The sequence below is a fragment of the Calidris pugnax genome, unplaced genomic scaffold (genome assembly GCF_001431845.1).
Source record: "Calidris pugnax isolate Ruff unplaced genomic scaffold, ASM143184v1 scaffold211, whole genome shotgun sequence".
NCBI lineage: Eukaryota > Metazoa > Chordata > Aves > Charadriiformes > Scolopacidae > Calidris > Calidris pugnax.
Window position 1 is genome coordinate 2,404,293 of NW_015091083.1, and position 12,038 is coordinate 2,416,330.

The 12,038-nt window shown below is 54.1% G+C and overlaps 2 protein-coding genes across 2 annotated transcripts; one reads left to right on the plus strand and one right to left on the minus strand.

Moving 5' to 3' along the window:
• Nucleotides 1–1,362: 1,362 nt before the first annotated feature.
• LOC106897047 (uncharacterized protein C20orf195 homolog) lies at nt 1,363–2,298 on the minus strand. The gene has a single exon (XM_014957416.1). The coding sequence runs from the start codon at nt 2,293–2,295 to the stop codon at nt 1,363–1,365; it is 933 nt and encodes a 310-aa protein (XP_014812902.1). The 5' UTR covers nt 2,296–2,298.
• Nucleotides 2,299–6,632: 4,334 nt separating this feature from the next.
• LOC106897066 (interferon regulatory factor 9-like) lies at nt 6,633–11,188 on the plus strand. Its single transcript, XM_014957445.1, has 9 exons — nt 6,633–6,676; nt 7,202–7,383; nt 7,563–7,746; nt 8,095–8,195; nt 8,289–8,352; nt 8,472–8,546; nt 8,817–9,218; nt 9,615–9,730; nt 9,906–11,188. The coding sequence occupies exons 2-9, from the start codon at nt 7,213–7,215 to the stop codon at nt 9,981–9,983; spliced, it is 1,191 nt and encodes a 396-aa protein (XP_014812931.1). The 5' UTR covers nt 6,633–6,676; nt 7,202–7,212; the 3' UTR covers nt 9,984–11,188.
• Nucleotides 11,189–12,038: the final 850 nt, after the last annotated feature.

Consider the following 12,038-nt stretch of genomic DNA (forward strand, 5'->3'; position numbering starts at 1 on the left):
TGGCTCGTTGTCGCCGCCTTGAGGCCAAACCACCGAGGGTCCTTTTTGGGGCCCAAGGCTGTCGGAGGGTTGAGAGATCCCACCAGAGCTTGTTAGAAGGGGTTTGTTGTCTGCCTCGAGTGTGTTGGCCGAATAGCCGCCGGTCACCGTGTGGCTTTGGTTGTCGTCGTGGCTGTGTTACATAAATTCCTCTCTGGTTTATGTGCTCCCCGCCAGGAATCGCCCAAACTAGCAACAGATGGACTTTGATGAAAAACCAAGTAAAGTGCAGCAGTGAAAGGATCAGAACTGACCTCAGCAGCTGGCACCCAGCAACTTCATCGAGATCAACTTCTCCATGGGCATGAGCTGCACCAGACACATCAACCACAAGCCCTGAAAATACAGCAACAGCCCAGCACCACACACTGTCTTGCCTGCCCTGAGAGACTAACAGATGGAGCTCAAAGTCATGGATGAAATGAACTCAACGAACATTTTAGAGCGATGGCCTCATATCTCTATGGATATATATCTGTGCGTATGTACATATATAAGACAGGGGAAAGTGATGGCAATTAATTGAAAACTGTAAGATCTGGTCACGGCGTAGATGGTATAGAATAAGGGGTGGGTAATGTCCTGGTTCTGGCAGGGATTGGGTTAATTCTCCCCAGGATCTAGCAGGGACACAGGTATTCCATCCCCTGTGAGCCATGCCCAGTCTGCACCCTGGAGCTGGCCCAGGAGGAAAGGGGGCAAGAAGTTGCTGTTAGGGAGCTGGCTGGGCTGTTCTGCTTTTGTGCCAACCCATGAGTTTTGCCATTCTCTTCCTACTCTCCCCTCGCGGCTTGGGGTGAGGGAAGGGGCTGAGAGAGCAGCTGTGTGGTTCTTTGTTGCCATCTGAGGCCAAACCACAACAACCAGAGATAGAGATAAATTCCGGTGAGTGACATGAAGAGCTCAGGATTCAGTTCAGATCTCCTGTTTTGGAGAAAGGATGTGGGAGAAAAAATAATTTGGGGTAAAAAAACCAAAACATCATTGCAAGAAGCTGGCACTGGGCATGTTTTGGTGGTTAGAAAGCACTGCATGATGGAGATGCTTCTCTCTCCTGTCCTTTGCATCCAGGGTGTCCTGCAAGAGTGCCTGCTTCCAGCTGCTCCCATCTGTGAGTTTTGGCAGCAGAATGTGAGCGTTGAGTCCTGAACGCTGCCTAAGGATGTTTGGAATGGGTTACTGTTAACCTGGAAAGATTTGGGAAAGGCACTTGTAGAATTGTTGAGAACAGAATGAGTTCAGTTTTATGCAAAAGGTTTAAATATAAGGTTTAATTTTTCTCATTCATCTTTTTCAAATGGATACAATGAGAAAAATGCCACCTTATCCTTCTGGCGTCCAAGTGCTGCTGTCCCCGTCTTCAGCAGCGTCAGGTTTTGTCTTCAGTGTGATGCTGTCGTGCCAGTCTCCAAAGACAAAAGTGCGAGTGAGTGATCTACTAATTGTGAATTTGTACGATCTGCCAGGCTGCAGGTCGTGGACTATACACACGTTGGAGGTAACAGGATAAAACCAACTGTGTTCTGGTTCTGCCTGACTCCCATTTGTCAGTAACTTAATGTGCAGTTCGCATTGTTCTGGGGGTGACGCTTGATTTTCATCAGACCACTTGAGCTTGGCCCACTCCTTGCCTGCAAATGATCCTTTTCGATCAAAAACCAGTGGCATCTTTGTACTGAGAGAAAGCCTGATGTTGTGGTTTAAAGGTGCAAGATCTGCACGTGACACCAAACGGTGCTTGACATAGAGCTGTCCAGGCACTTGCAAGGGAATGAGAGTTTGCATATACTCCATGAGTTTGAACAGTCTCTGCATTATGCCCTCCCACCCAGAGAGGAAAGTTGCCATGTCCCAGGTCTCTACGCAGCAGCTCAGCTCCTCCCGGCCTTGTTTCAGCTGCTCCAACAGGTCGGTTAAAAGCGACAGCTGGATTTGAGCCTGGTTTCTTCCCACTTTCTTCATCCTCTCCCATTGGATGGGGTCTATTACTTCCAAGATGTCAATGCAATGCATCTCGTAGTTGAGGTCTATCATGTTCACATGTTTGGGCTCTATCTCCAAGTAAAAGCAACACTTCTTCAAAAGCTCAGCTTTGTTCCGTTGGTGCTGGAGGTAGTGGAGGCTCAGGTTGGAGTGCAGGAACTGCAGAACAAGGTTTCTCCTTTCTAAGTACTGCTCCCAGCTGGCACTGTCCTCTTCTCCACTGGGCGCAGTATTCTCCGAACTGCTTTCAAATTCATTGGAATTCCTAGCCATGCTTCCAAAGCTCAATTGCTGTGTAAGGGGCAATAATAACAGTAAGAACCAAAGGAAAAGCAGCTGTGAGGGAGTACAATCACAGCTGTCACTCTTCTCTCTTAATTGTAAAGCTTAGCTTATAAATATATAGATGGGAAAAAACTGGTAGAAGAGGTGGAGTTTCAGAGGAATTTTCCTTTATCATTGTATGGTTTCTAATGTTTTCTGTAGCCTTTTATATATTCCAACCAACTGGTCTCCTGCTACCCCCCTCTTCACCTTGAGAGGTTCTACCTCTGCTTAATAGATTCACTAATAATTCAGGAATTATGCTCGCATACACTCTGCCAAAATTTCTGCCAATCTGAGAATTGGTCTGCTGAGCCAAGATGGAAGGTGTTTCTGTTGTGCTTCAGCTGAAGTACCTGCGGCTCACACAGCTTATGTATCATAAACAGAAATTAGCTATTAGTAGCTATTAGCTACTGTGTCCCTGGTGCCAGTGATACTGTAATGAGAACCAGCGTGACTTTGAGAACGTGGCTTTCACAAGATGAACATGCTTGATTGAAAAAATAAAGAAATACAGAATTCTAAAAGTAAGATTTTGTGACCCCCCAGTGATATGATCTAGCAATGGGTAACTGCCTGCCCTCACCACTGCCCAGGCCCAGGAAGCCATGGGCCAACTGCCTGGGGACAAGGCTCCAGCGTCTTTGGAGGATACGGCTACTGTCCCCACTCCCTGCTGCCAATTTCCACCACCCTGCCACGCCTGCAGGGGCTGAGCCCCTGGCACCCCCTGACTTCTCCCGCAAGACCCTCCTTTTTGTGGTGATGCTTTTTGCTCTTGGCAGTGGTGGCTTGTGGGAACATACCCCAGTTACCTCCAGGGCTGTAGCCCTCCAAATCATTTGTCCCTTCCCCTCCATAAATCCCCTTAATCTGCTCCTCTGCTGCCCCCCACTTCACCCTCCAGTCCCTGGGGGGAGGTGGTACCTTGGATCCCTGTGGGTCCAGTGACACAGGCTCCAAGGTGAGATGGCTGTGTGCGTGGGGAGAGGAACGCAGCCACGCTCTCCTCTGCCTGCTTAATGAGTGACCGAGAGCGTTGGCGCAGGTTGCTTCAGCACACAACACACAATGCCTGGCTGCTCTAGTCACAATGGGATGCATCTCCTGGCGCTGGGCACAGGGAGAGGAAGAAGGCAGCTTTTGCCCAGTAACGTATGGCTGATACAGATGTACAGCGGTGAAGTGATGCTCTCTGCTGAATCATGGAGCTGCTTTTTGAAGCAGGATGGTTTTGAGGGAGGGTGTCTTCTATCTCACTTCAATTCTGAATGTATGAAGTGCCTGTCTCAGCTCTCCCCAAGATCACACGCTCGGCTGTCTCTAGACGTTCAGGTGGGATGGAGCCAAGATGCAAATCAGGGTGGTTTTGCACCAAGTGCACCCTGTGCTGGGACACAAGTCCTCCTTGGCCTGAGGAAGGGGTCCCCGTGACTTCACGACGTTATGGCAGGGATGAATTTTGTCCTGTGTTTGCAACTGGAAGTGCAGCACGGCTCTTTCTAGTGTAGAGGATGTGCAATAAGAAAGCATTGTGTCTGGAGAAGTCCTTATTCAGTGCTGTGTTTCTTCTCATGACTCTGTGTTTAGACTCAACTCAAGAACCTCCAAGTATGGAGAAATTTCTCCAAGTATAGAGAAATGTTGTTCTCTTCCTTATTTTAAACCACTGTCCCACACTTCTGCATACACTGGGTTTGATCTGTACGCTCCAGACCACCCAGGCTTGCTCTGATCTTCCTGAAGTGTAGTAACAGGCATATGGCTGGTGACTCCTTGAGGGACAAAAGCCCACAGCTGGTTCTAAAGATGCTTGATAAAGGTTGGCAAGATGTATAGTTCATTGTTCCTCTTTGAAGTCATCCCGGCTGGGATTCTGCACCAGCCTAATTTTGCAAGTATCACTGCAATTCCAAGGTAAGCTTGTATGGGAGTCGTTTTGTGGACTACTGAAATGCAATCATGTCTCCGATATGATGTGGAGAATTGCAAAAGATGCTGGAATTCTTGGGATAAACACATTGGCATGGTGCCAGCATTATTCTCCTAAAGTCATCTTGGTCCCTTTAGAACCAGTGGGTCTCATTTTCATGACCTAATGTAAGCAAAAAGTCTCTCCCGTTTTTTTTTTTGCTGGTTATTTCCTTACATGTAACACAAATGAGAAGACTCACCCCAAGTGCGGTGGCTCAGTCCAATGTGCTTGTGTGCGGTTTGGCCATGTGTTTATGTAGACCAAGAAAGAGACCTCACAAAACATCTCTTTGCAATCACTGGGGAAAATATGTTTCCTGCTACTCCTTGGAGGGTAAAGCGTACACTGAAATGCTTTGCTTGGTCGGTGCGATCCTGGGCTGGGCATCATGCACTTTGAGGTGTGGAAAGCTCCGTCTCCCACACCAGGGCTGTGCCTGGACCATTTCCCATCGTACCACAGGTCAGGAAAGAAAAGAGCAGAGGGGGTGAGGGCCCTGTTCTTCCCCCTCAACAGGCACATTTTGTTTCACGCCCATCTTGTGCCCTTGCTCTTGTGATGGGACTGTGGGAGTGCTAAGCAGAGGAAAGGAACACGTGCTGAGGACCACAGGGTTTGTAATCTTCGGGGTATCCAAAGTACGATTTCCAAAGCTTTGGGCCTTAAAATGTGCATTCTGTCTATAAAAGGAGATGGATCCTACAAGTGCTGATTTTGAGTCTGCAAATGAGGCTTTGGAAAACAAAACAAAAACTTTGGAAAGTAAAAATGAAGCTTTGGACACTATAAATATAGCTTTGGACCCTAAAATGAGGTTTTCTGCCCCAAAAAGTAAGGGTTTAGACTCTAAATATTAAACTGTGGGCCCTAGATAAACTCTATGGGTAATAAAAGAGAGATTTGGACCCTAAAAATGAGAATTTTGGCCCTAAAAAGAATGCTCTGGGCACTAAAAAGGACAGGCAAGGTGCTACAAATTACACTTTGGATCCTGTAAAGGAGGGTTCACGGATTTGACAGAGTTGGAAGGGACCTCTAGAGATCATCTAGTCCAACGCCCCTGCTAAAGCAGGAGTGCCTAGAGCACGTCACTCAGGACTGCATCAAGGCAGGTCTTGAAAACCTCCAGAGAAGGGGACGCCACAAGGAGATTGTATCAGTTCCTCTGTGCTCCCAATAAACAAAGCTTTGGTCCTGAATATAGGGCTTTGGGCGCTACAGTGGAGGCTTAGAGCTGTAAGAGATGTTTGGACTTTCAGAAGGAGGGTCTGGGTCTTAGAAATGAAAATGAGGCTCTGAACCCTGAAGTTAGATTTTGTGCCCTCAAATGATGCTTCAGTACCAAAAAACCCCAAGGCTTTGCACCCTAAAAATGGGTCTTTAGGGGCTTAAAACAAAGCTTTGAATCCTCCATATTGTGGACTGAATCCTAAGGAGGAAGTGAAGCTGACCCCCACCTACACAGTGCGCAGAGCAGGGGGAGATGTGGGGCTGGGGAGCAGCCCAAGTGTGAAGGAGGGGCTGCTATGGGGCAGCCAGGGAGCTCAAGGGATCACTGTGGGGTGCTGGTGGGCTCTCTGGGGCAGTTTGGATCCTGTGGGGCAGCTGTGGGTCCCCACGGAGCACCATGGAGTGCTGGGAGGCAGGGAGAGTCCCTATAGGATGATTAAGGTCCTGGTGAGGCAGTGTGGGGTGATGGTATTCCCCATGGGGTGGGATGCTGGGGTCACTATTGAGTGCTGGTGGTCCCAGGTGTTCCCCATGGGGCAGCTGTGGGTCGCTATGGGGCAATGGGGGTACCCCTGAGTGGTATTTAGGGGTCTCTGGGGGAATATTAAAGGATTCCTATGGGGCAGTATCGGGTGCTGGTGGTCCCAGAGGTTCCCCATGGGGCAGCTGTGGGTCGCTATGAGGCAATGGGGGAGTACTTAGCGATCCCTAAGGGGCACTTGCGGGTCCCTGCACAATATTTGAAGGTCCTTAGAAGAATATCTAGAGTCCCTATGGGGCACCTGGGGGGGTCTCTGGGGAGCGTTCAGTGTTGGGCGTCGCGGGGGGTGGCGGTGGTGTGCAGCTAACGGCGGGGCTGCCCTCCCCGCCGGCAGGGGGCAGCACACCGAGTCCCTGGTGGGGCTGATGAACCAGCACCGCCTGGACCCGGCGCTTCTCTCACACGCCGGCCGGGCTGGGGACACCTCCCGCGAGCCGCTGGCCACGCCCCTACCGCCGCGCGACCAGGGACGGCCCCGCCCTCCCGGAGCGGCGCCTTGAGGGCGGGGCTTAAGGGGCGGGGGCGGTGCCAGCCGGCGTCACGTGATTTCGCGGAAGCCGCAGCGCGAAGGCGAGTTTCAGGTGGGTAGCCCTCTCCCCGCGGGTCCCCGTGTCCCCACGGTCCCCGTCCCCACAGATCTGGTGCTCACGCCCCCATGGCTCTGCCGTACCCGTTCCCACAGTCTCAGCGTCCCGGTCACCACAGTGCTGGTGTCCCCGTGGTCCCGATGTCGATATCCCCACATCCCCATGGTCCTTGTCCCCACGATCCCCGTGTCCTCACAAAGCTGGTGTCTATGTCACCATGTCCTCACGGGGTGTCCTCATGGGGTGTCCCCATTTCCGTGTCCCCATAGTTCTGCTCTCCATGTTCCTGTAGTCCTGGTGCTCCTGTGACCCTTGTCCCCAAGTTTCCACAGACTTTGGCATCCAGTGTCAATGTCTGCATGGCCATGGTGTCCCCACGGTCCCAACAACCCTGTCGCCATGTCACCACAGACCTGCTGTCCCTGTGGTCCTGGTGTCCGTGGTTCACGTCCCCAAATCCCCACAGACCTGGTGTCCTCACGCTCTCAATGTTGATGTCCCCCTGTTCCCTGGTGACAGTGTTCCCCAGGATGGCAGGCGCCAATGGGCGGAGGCTGCGGCCCTGGCTGGTGGCACAGGTGGAGAGCGGCCAGTTCCCCGGGTTGGTGTGGGACAACGCCGAGCGCACGGCCATCCGCATCCCCTGGCAGCACGCCGGCAAGGGCGGGGCCAGGGGCGGGGCCTGCACAGCCCTCTGCCAGGTGACATGGGCGGGGCCTGGGTGGGCAGGGCCTGGGGTGGGTGGGGCGAGACCTCCCCCTTACCTCTGTCTCTGTGATCCACCCTTATACATCGCCATCGTGCATCCTCATCACCATCGTGCATCCTCGTGGCCGTCGTGCGTCCTCGTGGCCGCCCCGCGTGTCCCTGTGGGGTGCAGGCATGGGCGGAGTTCAAGGGGCGGCTCCGCCCTGGGGTGCGGCCAGACCCCGCCAGCTGTAAGACGCGTCTGCGCTGCGCCCTCAACAAGAGCTCGGAGCTACAGGAGGTGCCGGAGCGCTCCCGCCTGGAGGGGCCCCGGCCCTACAAGGTCTATCAGCTCCTGACGCTCCCCCAAAAGCCAGGTGGGGAGGGACAGACCGGGGACAGATCAGGGGGGCACCCAAATGTCAGGGGAACCAATGGGGAGGGAACACTGGGTGTGGGGGGACATGGGTGTGAGGCACCCATATCTAGGGGGCATAAGGTGTATGCGTGTCAGGGACCTGGGTTTTGGGGGGGACCCACATGTAGGGAGGAATCAGGTCGGTGGGGGACTGGGTTTGGGGTGGACCCACATTTTGGGGGTGGTAGGACCCATATGTGGAGGGCATCGGGTGGGGGAGGACATGTGTTGGGAAGGGAGGGAGAGGGAACCTACATCTGGGGGGCAGCAAGTGTGGGGAGGGGACCCAGGTGTCTCGGCCCAACAGGCAGGCAGCCCCTGAAGCGCAGGGACTGGCAGCCCCAGAAGGAGGAAGGACTGAGCCCCACGGAGCGGGTCAATGGAGATGCCCAGGCCCACAGCACTACGGTAAGTGGGGGGTGTGGAGTGGGGCTATGGGACGTGTGTGGTGCAGTTATGGGGGGTGCAGAGCAGCCCACTGATGGTTGCCCCCACCCCCAGGCATCAACCCCCAGTCCCGATGAGGTGCCAGCCGAGGAACCCCGCCTGGACACTGAGGACACCTGTGAGAGATGGGGTGACTTAGGAGCAGGGGTGGGCAACAGCGGGATGGTTAAGGGGCCGGGGGGCAGTAGAGGGAGGACCTGGGGGCAGGACCACCGCATCTGACCATGTACCCTTTAGCTGAGGAACCGCCCCCGGGCCCTCTGAAACTGGGCATCATGGTGGACAGCACTGAGCCCCTTCCACCGGCAGAGGGTAAGCTCCGCCCCCCGGTCTCTAAGCCCCACCCCAGCCCTGGCCACGCCCCCAACGTGCCCCCGCCCCAGCTACACACTAGCTCCGCCCCCAGACCTGGCCACACCCCCCAGCCCAGCTCCCACCACACCCCTGGCTCCATCCCCGCTGTGATCCCACCCCCGCCATGACACCACCCAGCCCTACCTTTAGCCCCGCCCCCTCCCAGGTGAGCACCGCCCACCTCCCCAGGGGGCGTGTCCCCACCCTGACCCCTCCCTCCCACCACAGGAGGGGCCTGCCTGGGCTTGCGGCTGTGGCTGGAGGGCGAGCTGGCCTGGCAGGGCTGGCTCCCTCCTGGTGACTACCTGCTGAGCCCCCCCGCGCCCCCAGGGGCCAGCCCCCACCCTGGGATGCTGCCGCGCCTGTTGCTGATGCCCCCCCCCGAGTCACTACCCGCCCAAGCCATGGGGCCAGGGGCCAACGGTGACCCCCCTGCCGTGGGACAGCTGCTGGCAGGGCTTCGGCCAGGGCTGCTGGTGGCCAGCACCTGGCGGGGGCTCTTCCTGCAACGCCGGCCCGGGGGGCTGAGAGTGCACTGCCGTGCCCCACATGCTGGCCCCGCAGCAGAGGGCGGACCCCTGCAGGAGAGGGAGCTGGTGCAAGCCTTCGACGCACAGCGCTTCCAGGAGGGTGAGTGACTACAGACCCTTATCACCCAATAGCTGCTCCAAAGGTAACCCATAAGTGCCCCATAAGTCCCCTATCACTGCTCCATAGATGGCCCATAGGTACCCTGTAACTGCCCCATAGCAGTCTTGTACCCGCCCCATAACTTCCACATAAGTATCCCATAGGTTCCCTATAACTGCCCCATAGCAGCCGTGTACCTGCCCCATACTGACCCTATAAGTGACCTGTTCCTGCCCCATGAATATCCCCTAACTGCCCTACGGGTAACCCTAAAGCAGCTCTGTACTTGCCCCTTAGATGCATTGTAGGTAACCCTACAGCAGCCCTGTATGTGCCCCATAAATACCCCTTAACTGCCCCACATGCCCCTCTGACACTCCCCTTTCCCATCCCTAGAGGTGGGGAAGCACCACGCTGGGCTGGGGCCCCGCCCTGAACACTGGGTGACGCTGGCTGTGGGGCAGGAGCTGGGCCCTCACGACGGCCCCCACAACCGCACTCTCGTCCTGCAGGTGAGAGGCAGCTATGGGGCGGAAGGAGCGTGTGTGGATGTAGGGTTTATGTGACACAGGGGGTGGGGCACAGCACGGGTATGTGTGGGGAAGGCTGTGGGGCAGGACTGGGGACGGATTTGGGGGGAGCACAGATGCGGTTCCGCCCCTCACCGCACTCCTCTCTCTCCTGCAGCTCGAGCAGGCCTTTGCCCAGCAACTCCTCAATGGCACCCCGGCTGCCCTGGAACCCTCCTGTCCCCTCCTCACGTAAACCTGAGCGTCCCGCACGGTGCCCACGGGCCTCACCAGCGTCCAGGGCGCTGTGTGTCCGATGTTAAATAAAGCTGCGTCCCAACCGCTATCGATGTGTGGGGAGCCGCCGTCTGCCCCCTAGCCGCCATCTTGCCGGCTCGCCCTCTCGCTGAGGTGCAAGGGCGGGAAAGCAGTAGCGCCCGCTGATTGGCCGTGGTGCAAGGTGGGAAGGCCTCCCATAGGCTCAGCCCCGCGCGGCGGTCCCCAAGGGAGAAGAGGCGCTGATTGGTCAACGCTTTCTCTCCGCGGTTGCACCTCCTCTCGCCCAGGTTTGACAGCGGCAGCCTATTGGCTGGAGGGAGGTCGGGGGCGGGACGGGTGAGTCTATAAGAGGTGAGGCGCGAAGAGCCCGGCCTCAGTCAAGGGGCGAGGGGAGGCGTGAGAGGGTAAGTAGTTTAGCACGCGTCTAACTTCTCAGCGCCAGTGCTAATGAAGTGGGCTTCATTAGCTAACTAATTACTTGCCTGGGACTCCTCAGCGACCGCCCAAGAGCTGGTGGAGAGAAAAGGCGGTTTAAATTAATTAACGGGGGGTAGGAGGTTGAGCGGTGTTGATTGCTTTGGCAGGGCAGGGTCGAGTGTTAATTAGGGTGCAGCAGGGTTTAATTAGCTGGTGGGTGGGGATAATCAGTAACCGGTAATTTTTAGACCTTTGGGCTGTTTTCGGGGTTGGGTTTTAAAGCCTTGAGCTTACTGATTTTAGCTGAGTGAATCTGAAGCTCGGGGATCTCGTTTTGGGGAGCAGTTGGGCAGATTTAGGGCAAAAGGCAGCTTCTAAAGCCTGTTAATTAAATTAATACGTTTAAATTTAGGCGGTGCTGGAGTTGGAGCTGTTTTCTAGGATTTGGGGGCTTTCTGGTGTCAAATTCAGCTTTAAAAGATATAACTTCCATAAAAATGTCTGAAGTTCCCACTTTTGGGGGGTGGAGCTCATTGCGACAAAAAGCTTTTTGAATACGTTTATTACTACATTAAATATCTTACTACATTAAATATCTTAATATTTAAAGTGGGGCAGTGCCAGATTTGGGGCTGTTTGCTGGCGTTTTGGGCCACTTTAGGGTCAAATTCGGCTTTTTTTTTTGTTATCTGCTAATTTTCAATTATTAAAACTTACTTAAGTTGCTTCCGTTACGCTTATTAAAACTTTAAATTATTATTTAAACTTCGTAGATCCTGTTTTTGGGGGTCTTTTGTGGGTTTTTTTGAGGGGCTTTGGGCAGGTTTGCGACAAAAGGTATTTTTTTTAAACGCTCATTTAAGTTAAATGAAATGTAGTTAAATTTCATTAAATGAATATTGTTACATTTAAGTAAAGAAAATTATAATTTAGATAAATATAATCAATTTGATGTAAATTTAGTAAACATTAACCTAAACAAATACAAATTTATTTAAATATAGATTTAATATATCAAGTTATTTTAATACAAAATTCTTTAACTTTATCTAATGATACATTTATTTAAATTAATCCTTCCGGGCTCTGTCTCCCCGCCCCGTTTTGGGGTAAACCCGGGGTGTTTTGGGGACGTTCCGCCGAGGGCGCTGCAGTGGCTCCGCCCCCTCATGTCTGTCTCCTCCTGTGCGCCGCTCGTGATTGGCTGAGCGCGATTTGGCCCCGCCCCCCGACGCTCAGCGTCCCTGGCGGCGCGGCTGGGGCTGGAGAGCGGCCAGGGGGGTACGGGGGCCCGTGAGGGGCTCTGGAGGACTGGGGGCTGATGTGGGTCCACGAGTTGGTTTTTGGGGTGTGTTTCTCCCCCTAGAGGAAGGTGAGCGACCTCACGACACCTCATAGCCTCCCCCTCCCCCCATACTGCGCCATGGCACCCCAGCACTGCCCCACAGCACCCCATAGACACCCAACGTTGCCCCATAGTCCCCTCAAAGTGCCCGATAGCCCCACAACGGTGCTCTGTATCCCTCCGAAATTGTACCCTGTACCCCTCCAAACTGCCCCATAGCACCCCATAGTTGTCCCCCCGCCAACACTGCCCAATAGGCTTGCCGCACTG